The 17,768-nt window shown below is 36.9% G+C and overlaps 1 protein-coding gene across 1 annotated transcript in view; it reads left to right on the top strand.

Annotated features, from left to right (window-relative positions):
- Positions 1-17,768, top strand: part of LOC113634423 (voltage-dependent calcium channel gamma-2 subunit) — a 55,788-nt gene that overhangs the window by 32,285 nt on the left and 5,735 nt on the right. The window contains exon 2 of the mRNA XM_027133370.2: positions 12,310-12,393. Coding sequence (XP_026989171.1) covers positions 12,310-12,393 — 84 coding nt within the window. The remainder of the gene's footprint in view (positions 1-12,309; positions 12,394-17,768) is intronic.

Below are 17,768 nucleotides of genomic sequence, written 5' to 3'. Positions count from 1 at the left end.
GAGATTATACTGGACATAGAATAGAACAGAAGCCTTTATTTTGTCATATACACATTACAGGACTGTGAGGTTCTTACACAGGGTCAGCCATGATACAGCACCATTGAGCAGAGAGGGTTAAGGGCCTTGCTCAAGTGACAGTGTTGGGGTTTATACCCTGATCCTCCAACCAACAACACAGGGCCTTAACCGTATGAGCCACCACTGCTCCTAAAATGGCCTGTATGGGGCTTGAACCCAAGACCTTGGTGTTCTTGGCAGCATGCTCTGACCAGCTGAGTTAACCAGCTAAGACACTAGTACCACAGGCTTGAACCCTGAGCCTCCAATCAACAACGTAGAGCTTTAACCGCATGAGCCCACTGCAGATATGGGTCTTGAACCCAAGACCTTGGCATTATTGGCACCATGTTCTAACAAGCCGAGTTAACCGGCCAACAGTACAAGAGGCTTGAACCTCAATGCTCCTAATATGGCCTATATGGGGCTTGAACCCATGCTTTTATGTTTACGACAGGAGTCTCCGTCCAGTCTTTCTCTGGTATCTCATGACAAGATTTATTTTTTTTGTTACCATTAAATTCAGTGATTGTCTCAGGAACAGGAACTTGTCTCGCAGATGTACTGAAAACATTCCAAATCAAAATGTAAGTTTTGGAAATTTTTTGACATCATGTGATGTGACCGTCACACTGTGTTGCCATGACAACAAGCATCTATAACGCTGTAGGCCTGTGTTTATGCTTCATTCTTTCCTTTAGTACCAAAAGAAAAAAAGAAGAAGAAGAAGAAGAAGAAGAAGAAATAATTGACATGCTGAAATATAAAGAAAGAATTTAAAGGCTACAGGGAATAGATTTATTTTTATTTTATTCTATTTTATGGAACAAAAAAAGAAGCACCGAAGACAGAGGGTAGATTAAACTATATGAGATGTAACCATGGCAACAACTGACAAACACAAGCTTGTTTAATGTGTTGTTATGTTAGTGAAATAAAAGAACAGCGTTTTTGCTATGTTTATAGACCGATATTATAGAGTGTCCCATCGAGGATGATGCATGTGGACTTATTCAGCTGACTTGTTACGTAGGAACCGTCTCGTAATCCGGTTTAGCACACTGAGTGAGTAACATGCTTACAGATATCTACATATGAAATATGATACAGTGTGTCTGAGGTTTGCTCTTTATAGGAAAATATTTGGTAATGGGATCTTTTTTATTATTATTGTTATTATTTCTTTTTTTTTTGCAGGACTTCCTGTTAAACTACTACAGCGGTTTGTCAGCGTTTGTAGTTTTAATTCTTAACCATCAATGATGTATTATTATTTCTAATATCAAAAAATATAAATATAAATTTTACATTTCATATAATAATTCTTTTTATATATTTTTTTAAATGTGTACTTTTATATTATATTTTATATCATTATTTAAAAAAACACATTTATTTATTTATTTATTTATTTAATTTATTGGCTATGCATTTATTAATAAATAAATAAATAAATAAATGAATGAATGAATGAATAAATAAATAAATACATAATAATAATAATAATAATAATAATAATAATAATAATAATAATAATAATAATAATAATAATAATCAACCCAAAAAGTCACAGTTTTCAGTTTGAAGCAGATTTAACCTGAGATTGTGAAGCTTTAAGGACATCTAAGTGGGGACATTTAGGAGACAGAGTGTTCACTAAGGTAGTAAAGGGATCCTGTCAGTCAGATATTCCCTCACTCCTTAAAATATCAAGTGCTATCTGAGAAACGTTCATAAAAGTTCACCAAGACGGACTGAAAAATGAATGTTACAGCAGTGTTGGAGCATGCACTCATGCTCAGATAGTCATCTATGCATTTATGCATGACTGTGAGATCAGAGCGAGCCCGGGTGCTTTTATGTCTGATTCCATGCTCTGCTTTCTACCTTTTTTTTTTTTTTTGTACTTGATTGAAATTTCAAGCTTTTTTTTTTGCTTGTGCTGATCCATTTTACATGAGTTCTTTTGTGTGTGTGTGTGTGTGTGTGTGTGTGTGTGTGTGTGTGTGTGTGTGTGTGTGTGTGTGTGTGTGTGTGGAGGACTGTAGAGCCGGTACTGGTGTGTTAGTGTGTTAGTGTGTGCACATGTTAGTGGTTCAGATGCATACACACTGTACAGCATTAATGAATCTGACAGTACCGTGGGATATAATGCATTGTGTGCACATTTGGTGTGTGTGTGTGTGTGTGTGTGTGTGTGTGTGTGTGTGTGTGTGTGTGTGTGTGTGTGTGTGTGTGTGTGTGTTCCACTCTAATTAACACTGAACAAATCTGCACAGCACTGCTTCAGAAATTTTATCACTTATGAAACCCAAATCCATAGAATCCTAATACTGTATATAGAAAAATAATCAGTGTGAGTGAGTGTTATTTATATCCTCTTGATTATTTCCTATTATATCCCTTTGATGAAATCGATAAAACAAAAATGCAGTTTGACCTACTGTCAGAACCAATGTTGTGGGAAAACGAATCAACGGCTTCTGACCAATCAGATTTGAGTATTCCACAATACGGTATAACAGAAACGACTTACTGCATGTTCATTTTATTACCACTGTTATGATAATGTTGGAAAGCATATCGCTATCAGCTTAGCACAATGTCATGTCCTCATGTCTGTACTGTATATACACCAGTATAATATTTCAGATACATCAGCAATGTCTTGGAGTAATCTGTAAAGAGAGAGAGAGAGAGAGAGAGAGAGAGAGAGAGAGAGAGAGAGAGAGAGCTCATAGAGGATAAGACCAATAATTGTTAGTAGCTTACAGTGAGATATTTCTCTAGTTAAATGCTTTAACAAGGATTAAAGGAAATGAACGAGTGTGTGTTCAGTATTTTTTAACAACCTTCGGAAGGTAATACATCATTTTTGAGTCTGCTTCGTCTCAACGTTCCTTTCTAATCTTGTCTTTTAGCTTGGCGTCGTCGCTCTCTTGCTGATTAGAGAATAATTTCAGACATGTAATTTATATCCCGAATTTATAAATTCCTCTAAAACTGCTTTGTGGCAATGTTCATCGTTAGAAGCGAGATACAGATATAATTGAAATGAATTGAATATTTGTACCATAAAAGTCAGCAAGCAAATCTTCAATGCTTCAGCTATAGAGTCTAGCTGGAGTCTTTTATATGAGCAGCAGACTGTTACTGATATCAGGAGAGTTAGACGCTCGGCTCGAGCAAAGACGCCAGACTTCAGAGCAAATAAAACAAGAGGTCTTTCTATGGTGTTATCTTTGCTTCCCTTATTCACGCTACTTTCAAATATTTGAAAGTTGCAGTCGCAAAACATGAACTGAATTCTAAAAATCTTCAGCTCTTCGGTATTTATTCGGTTTGTGCTACCTTCAATTTCGTAACACTTCCTCTAATTACTTTCAAATTAAAGAACAGTCTAATTGTTAATACAGCTACTAGCAGCTACAGCTGACTTCTATTTTTCTATCTTTTATTTATTTATTTTTTTGCCGTAGCACGTATACTCTTTCTTTTTTTCATCTATACTATCTATAGGTCATCTATAGGTGATAATTAGGTGTCCTGACAGGACGATGGCATATTGTGCAAGCTTTCACAAGCCTCCTTTGCGTATGTTCCCGATTCTGAAAAGGTCATCTGTCATCGATGCATGCTAATTAATCGAGCTATCAAAAAAAATAAAATAAAAATTCAAAAAAGTCTAAACATTTGATACAATATTCAAAAAAATTACCCATCAACCCTAATCATCACTCATACCTGTTCTAGGTTACCACCAATTACCACAGACTTCGCTGTTTTGTTTATACTCATACTGCAGTTTTAGCATTTAGTTTAGCTTTTAAAAAATCCATCCAAGTCTTAAATCCATCTTCGTTTCCCGGTCATGACGCAAACCTTTACGAAGTAGGTCTATTTTATCTCGTCCAGCATTTTTGTGTGACTATGAATAACAAAACTAATATTTGTACATGAAATTTGCTTGTCCAAAGAGTCTGGGGTTATTCATCAGCTGTGAATAATGAGATTTAAGGATATACATTGATAACCATACTGCACCTGGACTGTTTTGCATATGTATATACATTATTTCTTAATCTATATTTTCATATTTTTTATGTAGTTTTCTTATATAGTTTTCTTATACAGTTTATACTTGTTATTATTTTATTCTTATTTTATTTCTTGCCTTTTTTATACTTTTTTATATATCTTTTTTATTCCTATACCGGACAGCATTTCACTGCATATCGTACCCTGTATGTATGTGTATGTGTATGTGACAAATAAAATTTGATTTGATTTGATTTGATGTTTAACTGCATTTATCAGAGGCTTTGAACATCTTTGTCATGTCTTGCTTCATTGGCTTTAAGGATTTGTAGTGGCTCATAAGTATTTACGTTTTTAACCAGCGCTGATCAACGATTAAACGTTTTAATCCTGATCAATTGCGTACTTTTATTTTAAAAGTACTGCTATATAAACAAAAGACTAAATAACATTTGGTTTGCAAACACTTAACACAAATAAGGTGCATTACTGTTTTGTTTAGTTTGTTATAGAAAAACAAGCTATGCTCAGAGTCCAGAGACTCGATCTTAACATTATAGTTAACATTTAAATAAAAAAAAAATAAATTAAAAAAAAACAGGTACCAGCAGAAAATGTCCATTTCTTTCTCCATTTTTCTTTCCCCATTAGTTCTTTTCGTTCTGGTTCGTGTGAGTGCTGCAGTAGTCTTAGCCCCACCCACAAATGCTCTCATTGGTTGAGACGCGTGATGACACCTACCCCAAGCCAGTACTGATTAACATCCCATTTGTCCTGTGACCCATGGATTGTCTGTATTTGTATTTTAGAGCTAAGGAGCAATGGACATTCAAAATAATAATAATAATAATAATAATAATAATAATAATAATAATAATAATAATAATAATAATAATAAACTGTGTCAATGCGCGATAAAATAATTGTGTGTTTACACTGATTGAAAATATCTAAGTCGATTTCTTTGCTGTCTGCGTAATGGAGCGCCGGTGTACTAGTAAAAAGGATTAAAGAAATTTGAGGGGAATTCTCTGAATTACAAACCACAGCTCTCACTTAGGTACATCCTTTAATATCTCATTCTCCCAGGCAGAAGAACGTCCTCTGTCTTTATATCAGGTGTGTGCCGTATTCCTCCTGCCCGTTCGTCCATCTCCAGCCCTGGCGATCCCTCCTAGCTGGGTCGCTGCGTCGAGCATGACCCTTTAGTCTTCCTTTCACTCTCACATAAGAACAATAATAATGTGTTCAGCACTAAAAGGGTATGGTTCATTTATGAGCAGAATTCAGAGGAGCCATAGCTCATTGCAGCCTCTCGGGCTCCGAAGAAACCAAAAGGAACGTTAAAGCCGAGATTGATTGTACATTATTATAGCTGCACATATATTCCCTAGAGCCTGTCTTTCTTTTTTTTAATCCCACAGTTTTGCCAAAGACGGTCATGCGAAGGAGCGTGAGGATGTGCGTTATTCTTTACGACGGCTTTTGACACATGCCCAGTATCTGTTTGAGTGGAAGTGCAGAAGTGCATGAGAGAAGGTTCCTTCAAGCATTTTGCATTCAGAGCCATCAATTAATTAATTAATAAATACTTTATATATACTACTGTGACAACTGGATAAGACATATCAATGTATTACAAAACAAATCCGAGGCATGCCTTTATACATTCCTTTTTTTTTTTGTAGTACTTTCACACCTTTCATGTGTGATTATTTTTAATATGCACAGCAATTAGAACGAATTCTTCTGTAATAAAATAAATGACACAATATATATATATATATATATCTTGGATCTGGAAATCCACAACATGCTTTCACAAGAAAGAAAGTTTTTCTCTTTTTTTTTTCAAGTTAGCATGTAGCAAATTCCAAAATACCTCCTGAAGTTTTTCCTGTCTCAGAAAACGTAAAGGAGGAGCGTTACTTCTGCTCAACCTCCCTTAAATACTTAATGTCTTCTCGCAGAAACAATTACACATGTCTTGTTAAGTACTAAGTCCCTACAAGGACAATACAAGGTCTCTTTGGATTAGCTGTTACCATAGAAACAATAGCATATTAGAACTAGCATTAATATCAAAGTGTGGTTTTTCACAGGAATATCGTCAAAGCTGTGGTTTTGGGGAAGCAAAAAAAAAATCTGACCAATTGGAATCTATTAATTTTATATTCTTATTCTTATTCTTATTCTTATTCTTATTATTATAATTATTAGCAGTAGTAGTAGTAGTAAAGTGTTAAATATCTGCACAAGCCTAACTACAACTGCACAAGTTTTGAGCAAAGACAACATCCCACACAACCCACACACACACACACACACACACACACACACACACACACACACACACACACACACACACACACACACACACACCTTGTGTTTTCCCTGCTGTCCAGCACTTCAGCTCTTCACTCAAGTGCTTTGAAAAGCAGTGTAACACTTGTACACTTCACAGACACTGGCTATTGAGCTGAGGCCTGGAGAGTAGTGTTTGTGTGTGTGTGTTTGTTTGTGTGTGTGTGTGTGTGTGTGTGTGTGTGTGTGTGTGTGTGTGTGTGTGTGTGTGTGTGTGTGTGTGTGTTTGTGTGAGACAGCGAGAGGGCGAGAAAGACAAAGAGAAAGGGAGAAACAGTCAAGTGTAAGAGGCCGATGTAACACAAGCTTAAAAGCAATGATTGTGTGAAATTCGGAGAGAGGTGATAAACACGTGTAGGAGGGAAGTAGAATAAAATGACAGGAAGTCCCCAAGCAATTTAGTTAAAAGTTATTCCATGCAAGTATACATAAAGAATTGTTTAGGATATTGTATGATTGTTATGGGGTGCAACATACAATAGTTGATTAACGTAAAGCAGATTCACTGAAGGGGAAAGGACACAGGACATGAAAGAAGAGTGTTTTGTATTTAGGTAAAATCATGGGGAATTCACATGTCTCCAAGAGCCAATAGAAATCAAGAGAGTGAAAAAAAAAGCAGTAAAAATAGCTGCTTATTAGAGTAGCTTCACACCAGACTTTTTCATTGCTGTTCCCTTACTGTTGCTTGGCTACACACTGTCTCGCCCACTGACATCTGATTAATCAACGTAATATTTAACAGATGGAGTGCATGTCAAAACATTCAAAATTAACTGGATTTTTTTCTAATGGTAATCGTTTCTGAGAAGTTCCGACAGTTCTGGTTTCTTGGGGGCTTTCACGCTGGCTGTTTAGCCTAAAAAAACAGAGCACGGTTTGAACACGTGTGAAAGCTGTCATGCGGTACTGATTGTGAACCGTGTAGGAGTTCATTTGCACTGGAACTGTTCAGCGATTCCTGTGAATGTGAACGCAACTCGTACCGCGTCGGATCCGGACTTATTCAGGAAGTAAAGTAGCCTAAACATGCTTGAGTTTCTTCAGATTACATCATCATTATTTGGCGAACAGAGTAGCTGAGGTGCTTTAATGCTTGAGTCCCGTTGTATTCTCTGTGTGCGTTTGTGGTGAACACAAATGTACCGGGGTTCGAGAATCAAGAGAGTCCGAAACCAGACCAGCTTTGGATATGTGTGTGTGTGTGTGTGTGTGTGTGTGTGTGTGTGTGTGTGTGTGTGTGTGTGTGTGTGTGTGTGTGTGTGTGTGTGTGTGTGTGTGAAAGCCACATTGCATACTTAAGTAATAATACTCTCATTGCCTTCTACAAGTATGCATGAAATTTTCCTGTAAATTTGCCCAAAACCATATTCCTCAGAGCACAGCTGTACACGAGACACATGTCTGAATCATTCAGAGGGTCCAAAGCCCTCAATTATGTCAGAGAATGTTAAATCAGGTGCAGGTGGAGGGCTCGGTTTAAGCATGGCAATGTCTGGCCTTATTCTGCTTTATGAACGTGACTTGAGGAAGCAGACACACACTGCCCATGAGGCCTCTTTCAGAATGAAGTGCTGGGGTAGACTCAATATTTTGCTTTCTCTACAATAATTTAGGCCAACATACTGTAGTCTGCCTTAATTTGTTAGTAATTTCATTTAAGAATCGAATTATTATATATGATCGATTTTTAAAGGAAATTACAGACAAATTATACATATTAAGATCAATTTCTTTAGGCATAAAAACATTTGACATTACATCAGACAAATATGGGTCAGTGGAAAATACTGGGGGGAAAATGAATGCATATCTTCTTCCTCTATCTTTAGTGTAGAACTATACACTATACTATAATTGGACACACACATGTCACGTATTTGACATTAGACACATGCGCTTACAATATACACTATGGAAGTATAAAACAGTTCCGCTTCATGAAGATTTTAAAACTTTATTGAGAAGACACCTGAGGCATCCTGAGGCATCTCGAGATGTTCCAGCTCCAGTTGCATTCTGCTTCATGAAGATTTCAGACCTTCAAGTGAGAAGATGCCGACTCTACGTGGTGTCTGAGGACAACAACCTCCTCATCAATACTCTATTATCAAACTACATCTGACTGTAGGAAGGACGTTATTCTTGGTAACACTTTCTGGTGTTTATAATCACGCCCTCCAGTTCCACCCAAATTGAGGATGAGGTTTACTTTCCTCTCCAGGTTTCTTCCTCTTCCATCTAAGGGAGTTTTTCCTCACCACAGTCGCCACAGTCACCTCAGGTTGTTCACAGGGATAAATACAAACACATTTAAATATTAAAATTAAACTTTTTCTACTATATTTCTTATGTTTAGTCAAGCTACGTTAAAAGTGCTGTTCAAATAAAATTTAACTGAATTGAATTGAATAACTCTTTCCTAGTCAATGGCAAATACGACACTGATTAGCTTTAGCAGTTTAAGAAGTTTTTTATTTTAAAAAATAACGTAATCACACAACGCGATCTAATTTAAAAGGCGTTTGTAAGACATCTTATCTACCAGAGTGTCGTCAGCCATCTTGAAAATTCTCCTTCTGCTGTCGTTTTTTTTTGGCACTCTATTTCAACGAGAACACTACTAAACTGTAACTTCTGTAGAATAGTGCATAAGGATGCGATGTATAACACACCTTTTGCGTTCAGATTTATTTCAAACTCATTGTCTGTTTTTATTAAGATGTTCATGTATTTTTATTTGAGTTACATCTCATCCATTTCTTTGTGTTAACAGACTTGATTTGAGTATTTTTGGCTTTTAGGTTTATAATCTGGTGTCAGTAGTCTCTGAATTCTATTCTTAGACCTGTCTTTTTTCTCTTTATGTAAATTGAACATTTTTTAAGTTTTTATTCTCATCATATATGACAAAAAAAAATTACATTTATCTCTAAAATACCTGTTGAATGCTGTTCATGTGGATACGTCTGTGGATACCGCTATAAATCATATGATAATAAATGATATAGTTGGCCCATACACACCTTTAGATGACACTTAAAAGGTGCAAGCCTTTTAAGAAGAGCTAAAAAGGTTCTGCCCTGTGATGAGATGTGTGTGTGTGTGAGTGTGTGATTTGTGCATTAGTGGTTGGTGTGAGTTTCTGTGAGCTCTGTCATAAATGATTTAGTACCTCAGGCTTTATGCATATGTGTCAATGTTAAAGAGAGTGAAGGGGAGAAGCAGAGCAGGTGAAAGTCATGGAGATTGAGATTGGCCATGTTTTTTTTTGTTGTTGTCACAATATATATAAATTGACTTTGTATGATGTTACATGTAAGAGATAACGCTTGGTGCTCTCTTTTACACTGTGTATATTATTCATGGTAATAGCGGACTTGGTGCGTGTCAGATGGAGGAAAATGAACAAATCTTACAGACACACTGCCATGACTCAAAATTCACAGAATTGTGTTGTGTTCCAAATTGGTGCAAATGGAATTCAAATAAATTCATGATTTCCATGTGAACAAACAAAAAATGTAACCGGTTTAATTGGGAAATATGTGCACACACTGTTGCTAGGCAACTGGGAAAATACAGACCCAATAAATCAACTAGCTAATACCAGAACCTAGCAACTTATCTCACAAAAGATCTTCTACTGATATATCGATCACTTTTAAAGCCGATTTGGATAAAAGCATCTGCTAAACAAATAAACGTTAATGCAAATCTTTCAAACACATAGCTCTTAAGGCTTTGGTAAGCATTGGAAATTTCTGACTGACCAAATTGTCAGCAATTTGAACATTTCTCTTCAGGATGTTAGTAAATATTTAAGAAAAAGACCCTGAACTGAAATGACCCTTAAACACAGAAACATTTACAGCTAACTGAGGAAAATCAGTACAAACTATATAAAAGATCATTTACCTCAGAGCTATTATTCTATCTGTAAGTAAACTCTATTTAAAGGCTAAAATGACAGAAACCAAAAAACATTTCTCTCAGATATATTATAAATATGTGGTTTTTTTTGTCTGTAGAGCCAAAACTACACTGTAACTACGAAGAGGAATGGCCGCTAAGTAAGGGAAATGAAACAAAACTGTCAGAAATATCAACTTTTCTGTCAGATTTGTTAGTAAATATCAAAGAAAACACTCTGTACATCTAAAACTATGATGTAACTATACTTAGCATTGACTGACAGAAATTAGCTGACCTAAACTTACCACAGTAGAGTTTACTTCACTTTGGCACCACATTAATTCAATTCAAATAGATTCCTTTTTGTTTGTATAGCGCTTTTAATAATTCACATTGTCTCAAAGCAGCTTTACTTGTGTACAGAAACAGAATAAAAACAATGTAGGTTTAAAGTTCAAAAATGAGTTATTATTTATCTCTAATATCTATCCCAAACGAGCAAGCCTGAGGTGATGGTGGTGATGAAAATCTCCCTGAGATGATATGAGGAAGAAACCTTGAAAGGAAACCAGACTCAGAAGGGAAGCTCATCGTCATTTGGGTGACACTGGAAAGGAACTAATGTCAATGTAAATAATGTCCTTTCTACAACAGTTTGTAGTGGAATTAAGCAACCAAGAGCTCTTGAGGTGCTCTGAGTTCACCACAGACACAACACATGTTCATTCCTGACGAAGTCTTCAAATGATCGCTGATGGCGATCCGATCATTGTTTAACTAACCACACTAAAGTGAAGTATTCAGTTTACTCTTTAACGCTTTAGAATTGTCCTCCCTATTGTGTTGTGCTTCCAAAAATCAATCTGATAATTAAGAAATCCAGAAAATATTTTGAGAGAGCAGGATGAAATTTCTAGAAACACAGAATAGACTTTCTAAGAATTTCTAATACTCCTTTGGTAAGAACGTTCAGAGAAAATATCTCATGGTGTTCCCCTTTTTGGATGTCAAACACACACACACACACACACACACACACACACACACACACACACACACACACACACACACACACACAAACACACACACGCACACAGTATTAACATGGCGAGTGTTTTCTTACCTCTTTCACACAGACTCTCATACAGACTCCAATAAGATTTAAAAAATGAAAAGAAGTTAACAGGACAATAGATACAAGACATATTTTCCATGTGCTTTTACTTTTTTTATCCAGTCACACTGTCAGTGCTGCTTACGGTGCAACTGTCGAGTTACACCAAACGACACAAAGTTGGCCTTTTTGTTGTCCTTATTGTACAATCATGTGATACTTCATTTGAACAGACTTGCACTATAATGCCCGACTTATTTAAACTGATAGTTATTAGACATTCAAGGTGTCTCTCTTGAATATTTTGATTAGTGCTTCAACTTGATATTTTTATGAGATTGTCATTTCCCGCTGTCTAACTGTAATGATAAGGTCATAAATGTAATTCGGAAGCTGTTTAAAGGCAGGAAAAAAAACTTACTGCCTATTGATTGAAGATTCTGATGATTCTGAAGACTCTAAAAAAAAACTATATATATATATTTTTTTAAAGTGATTGGTATTTATGAATCATGTCTCAAGGAGAAGTAAATCAGTGCCAGAATCTTTTCAGGCTCTCTCAATTACAAAAGTTTATGAAGATTTAGGCATATATTCATAGAAAGGATTTTGAGTGAAATAGACTTCCTGCTAATGGACTGCTAATGGTTAACGAAGCAAATATCGAATGCCAAATGTACAATGCTGTTGTAGCTGATGGATTCTTTTTGTGTGTGATTTTTACTTAATGTATTTGCACCAAAACAGTCCGGAGAATGTGTTAAATAAGTTACAGTCTCATTTTAACACTCGGCCTCTCTCACTTTCTGTCTCTGCAGGGAATTTTAAAGGGCTGTGTAAACAGATCGATCACTTTCCTGAAGACGCAGACTACGAAGCTGACGCGGGAGAGTACTTCCTTCGTAAGTTACTTTTCTGTGCGTCTTTAAGTGTTGTATATACATAATATTTGCTACAGAAATAGAGAAGTGTGCAGGTGGGGTTGAGAAAGGATGGAAACGGGGCAAATTGGGTGGAGGATGAAGGAATGTGAGAGGCCGGTCTGCTGCCGGCCTCTCAATTAGGCCAGTCATTTCTATAAATATTTTACTTTGTGCCTATATAGGTCAAATCTCTCCTTCACCTCATCTACACATGAACACACACACACACACACACACACACACACACACACATATTGTCAGAATGAATATTACTCTTCGGATTTATTTATTTGAAAATAAATTTACATTTGAACTTTTAACTTTCGAATGTCCGGCTAAATTTGAAAGAGTTTACCTCGTTTGTTAATAACAAAGATTGCATGTAAAGTACAAATGACGTAATATGAAATTATTCCATTTAAAACTGTGGCTAAATCGCAAATATGCAGTTCCTAACATTATGACTCTATGTAGTGAGCACATTTAGTGAATAGGACATAATTCTGAATCTAGCTCAATATTATTTGCAAGAAAATGTATAGAAGTGCTCCATCCAGGGTGTATCCTGCCTTGATGCCCGATCATGCCTGAGATAGGCACAGGCTCCCCGTGACCCGAGTAGTTCGGATAAGCGGTAGAAAATGAATGAATGAATGAATGAATGAATGAATGAATAGAAGTGACTGTCTTTAATGAAATAACAAAATGTTCGTCTGTCCTGGTTTGTGATACAAATTCATAGTGTAGCTCTGCTGCTGTTCATTAATATTGAATTGCTTTTGAATTCTAAATATTTTAAAGTGCAGTTTTTTTAAGTAGTGTGGGGGCTTTAACACACCTCAACACACATGTAGGTCAGTTTAAGCAGGGAAAATTGGATGAAGCAAGACATGAGGTGACAGAGAGAGACATGGTGTACGAGCAAGGAAAAGAGTAAGCGTGAGAGAGTGAGTGGAAGGAAGAAAGATAGAAAGAATGGAGGAAAGAAAGAAGTGGATGAGTGTAAGTGGCCTGGGAGAGTAAGATGAGGAGCGAGACAAGGTCACAGCAAGGAGTTGAGGAGGAAGAGATGATGGAACACAATAAGAAGGACACATGGTTCTTTTGGTTCTGGGTGTGGTTTAATAGGAGAAATTGTGTGTGTGTGTGTGTGTGTGTGTGTGTGTGTGTGTGTGTGTGTGTGTGTGTGTGTGTGTGTGTGTGTGTGTGTGTGTGTGTGTGTGTGTGTGTGTGTGTGTTTGTGTTTGACTGTGTATGTGTCTCTCGTTCTCTCTCTCTCTCTCTATCTCTTACTCACTCTCTCTCTCTCTCACAGACAGGTTTCACATATATTAGATCAATACAGCTGGTCCAGATGTCTGATGTTACCATGGTGATGTCTGCTCTCTGATGTCATCCTATTTGGGTTAATGACATGACCTAGCACAGTGACCTCATACATGCAGTGTCTAATAACATACACCAATATTTTTTACAAAAACAATATCAATTCTATCTGTTTGAATTTAGACCTGCTGTTATATTCCTGTTAGTTCCTGTTCTCACTTGAATTACAGTAGAGCCGTCTAGAACCGTCCAGAATTCACAAGGTCTCAGTTCCAAAGACTTCCCGGCATCAGAGGATCATTAAAAGTACAGCTTGTTCTTCAGCGCCTATTACAATTGGAGGTTTTTGTGACCTACAAACCGAGATAAATCATATCAGATCTTTTTGCATACTGTACATCATGTCATGAAGCAACACGAGTAAAATTCGGTTGAAAAACAAACAGGGAAAAAAAAAGTTGTACAAATGTGCTTTGCTAAAGCACAGTTTTGCTGGCAGTGTTTTAGTGGTACCATATTAGCATGTCATGATTTGGCAAACGGATTGAACTCTTCATTGCCAGTCCTTTGTTGACTTCGTCGTGCTGGACTTGTTCTTAATCTACAGCTGTCCTTCAGAAGCCTGCAAGGTTTCATGCCAAAAATACATTGATATTTAGATCTATCCAAACCATAGTTCCCTCTATCTTGACTAGATGCCAGTTCCAGAAGAATAGAAGCAGCCCTATAGCATGATGCTACCACCACCATGCTTCTCTGTTGGCATGATGTTCTTTGGTGTTCTTTTGCATGTTCTTACAAAGCTATGTTCTACTTGGGTCTCCTCAGAACATAACACAATCTGCCACATGGTTTGGGGTGATGTGGACATGGCAGGGTAGTGGGTTTTTTTTTTTATTCATCCTATCTAATAGCCCAGATATGTGAAGAATACAAGAGATGCATAGAGCAACACATACTTGCAAGATGTTCCTGCAGCTCTTTATATTGCTTTAAGCCACTTGGCAGCCTTCCTAATACGTTTTTGTCTTGTACTTTCATCAGTTTTTTACAGGGACACCCTGTTCTTGGTAATGTCACTGTGGTGCTCTATTTTCTTTACTTGTTGATTATGGCCTTCACAGTGTTCTGTTGTACATCTGGTTCTAGTAATTATTTTGGATGCCCCTCTCCTGATCAATACCGTTCAACAACGACATTCAGTAACATGCTACGTAAGTTGTTTGCAGACCATGGCTTCAGAAACCGGATGAACCCAAAGAAATTATCAATAATATCTGACAGAAATAATTGAGGGTTAATCAGAACCACTTCCTGATGACAAGTCGATGATTAATACTCATGAGCCTGAGTTTGAATTTGATTGGTTAATTCCGAGCACAGTCAAATGCCCCATTATAAATACCTGTGCGCTTCATCGGGGTATTATAAGTTTTTTTCTTCTTGTTTTTTTTTATTACTCATTATATCACAAAAAATGATAGAAAAAGATCTGATATTATTTAGTTTGTTTTGTTTAGTTTGCTTTTACGTGACCGAATCTTGCCATTCTACCAGGGGTGTGTAGACTTTTTTTTTAATCCCACTGTATATAGAAATAAAACAAGAAATAGCTCCTTACCCACAGTTTGCTGTGTTCGAGTATCAAGAAACGAATATGTACAACTGAAGCACTTAAAATAGCAAATCTCTCACAGTTTCTTTCACTACAGAACCAGCAGCACTAAGCGGCACCCGTATTGTTTGATGCAGAGTTTCAGTCTGTCACCTCATTAACACCATCACACTCGTCTCACCATCACCGGTCCACTGAGGAGGTGTTTCAAACCACACCTGATTTACTATATAGGTCATGCAATTTCAGAAAATTCACATAATCTGCTGATCATAAGAAGAACAATGAGTGAAACGATTCTGCAGCGGTCTGGATTTTTTTTTTTAATTAGCTATAATATAAAATAAAAAATAAACAAAGTATACACAAAAATCGAAAAATGTTACCTCTAAATATTACCTTTAGTGTTTCACCTTAACTAAGGATTAATTAGGATATAAATAATTAATTCGTGCTATTATTACCATCATTACTTTATGTCATTTGCACAGGTTAGGTGTTGATTTTGTGTTACAGTGTCACATAGGTAGGTGTTATGTGCATCACGTGCTGATGCACCGAGTTGAATGAACGGTGTTGGTGTTTAACAGTAAAGCACTGATTGTCAGTGATGATGTATGAGCGCAATAACTGTGTCAGAACGGGAATGGATGTGTTCTGAACTCCTTGGAGTCCTCGTTGCCGTGGTAACACTCAGCCATCCGGAGACCTAGATGAACGCTTTGCTCTGAATCCGTGTGAGCGTGTGAGGTTCGGCAAGGATCTGATGATATGTGTCAGTGTCGAGGTCGTCAGTATCGTTCGGTTTCTCTTGATTTCTTCCTCTCTTCACTGTCACCGTGTTCCTCTGCTCTCTTTATCCGTTTTGGAAATCGAGAAATGCAGACAGGTTCTCTTTCTTCTTCTCTTCGTTTCTCTGGTCATCACTCCTGCTGTAGGATTACATAAAGAAGCAGATGTTTCCTCAGTACCGGTTTTGGGTCTCACACCGTGTGTGTGTGTGTGTGTGTGTGTGTGTGTGTGTGTGTGTGTGTGTGTGTTTTTGTGTGTGTGTGTGTAGGAGAGAGAGTCTGTTCAGGAAAGTGGGCCTGCCGTTGTGAGTGTCAAATTGAGCAAGAAAGAAAGTAAAAGAGATATCTGCACCAACACATGGGTTTTAACAGAGTGAGCAGCTATAGAGTGTAATACATGACAGAATATACAACATGACACATAATCTTCAATATAATTAAAACACACCAGTGTGTGTAATTTGTCTTCTTTGTGTGAAAAATGCTCTCTCTCTCTCTCTCTCTCTCTCTCTCTCTCTCTCTCTCTCTCTCTCTCTCTCTCTCTCTATATATATATATATATATATATATATATATATATATATATATATATATATATATATATATATACAGAGAGAGAGAGAAGATGTGTATAATGCTCATCTTATTCCAAATACTAAAATATTTGTATTATATATATATATATATATATATATATATATATATATATATATATATATATATATATATATATACAGAAAGAGAGAGAGAGAGAGAGAGAGAGAGAGAGAGAGAGAGAGAGAGAGAGAGAGAGAGAGAGGGAGAGCATTTTTCACACAAAGAAGACAAATTACACACACTGGTGTGTTTTAATTATATTGAAGATTATGTGTCATGTTGTATATTCTGTCATGTATTACACTCTATAGCTGCTCACTCTGTTAAAACCCATGTGTTGGTGCAGATATCTCTTTTACTTTCTCTCTTGCTCAATTTGACACTCACAACGGCAGGCCCACTTTCCTGAACAGACTCTCTCTCCTACACACACAGAAGATGTGTATAATGCTCATCTTATTCCAAATACTAAAATATTCGTTTAGTGAATTCTAGATATCAGACCAGTCACCGCTGCCACCCAAATATCGGCAAAAACAAAATCCGAAAACAGCAGCCGAAAACGAATGAAACATTAGGACGAGTTCTTTATGAAGCTCCTGAAACCCTGTCTGCATTAAATAATTGCAGTAGGCTGTAGTAGCACAGTAAGGGGAACATAACGAACACATCAGGACATGTAAAATACAGTTTCCAGGATAAAACTCCACATTTCACAAGTAGACATTTACAAGGCTGTGGAGTCTCCTGAATTTCAGCCTACTACAAAACCTCTGCATGGGGCTGCATTTGAAGTTTAGTATCGCCTGTCAAGCCTGTACTCTGTGTGTGTGTGTGTGTGTGTGTGTGTGTGTGTGTGTGTGTGTGTGTGTGTGTGTGTGTGTGTGTGTGTGTGTGTGTGTGTGTCAGCTTCACCATCATTGCACAGTGTGTGTTCGTACTGTACCTGATTTGCGCTGAATCTGGGAAAAAAAATTAAAGGGGTGTTTTGCATCACATAGATAATACAGCCTGACTGCATCATT

This window comes from Tachysurus fulvidraco, chromosome 5 (genome assembly GCF_022655615.1).
Source record: "Tachysurus fulvidraco isolate hzauxx_2018 chromosome 5, HZAU_PFXX_2.0, whole genome shotgun sequence".
NCBI lineage: Eukaryota > Metazoa > Chordata > Actinopteri > Siluriformes > Bagridae > Tachysurus > Tachysurus fulvidraco.
Note: the sequence above shows the minus strand (reverse complement) of the source record. Positions and strands in the feature narration are given on the sequence as shown.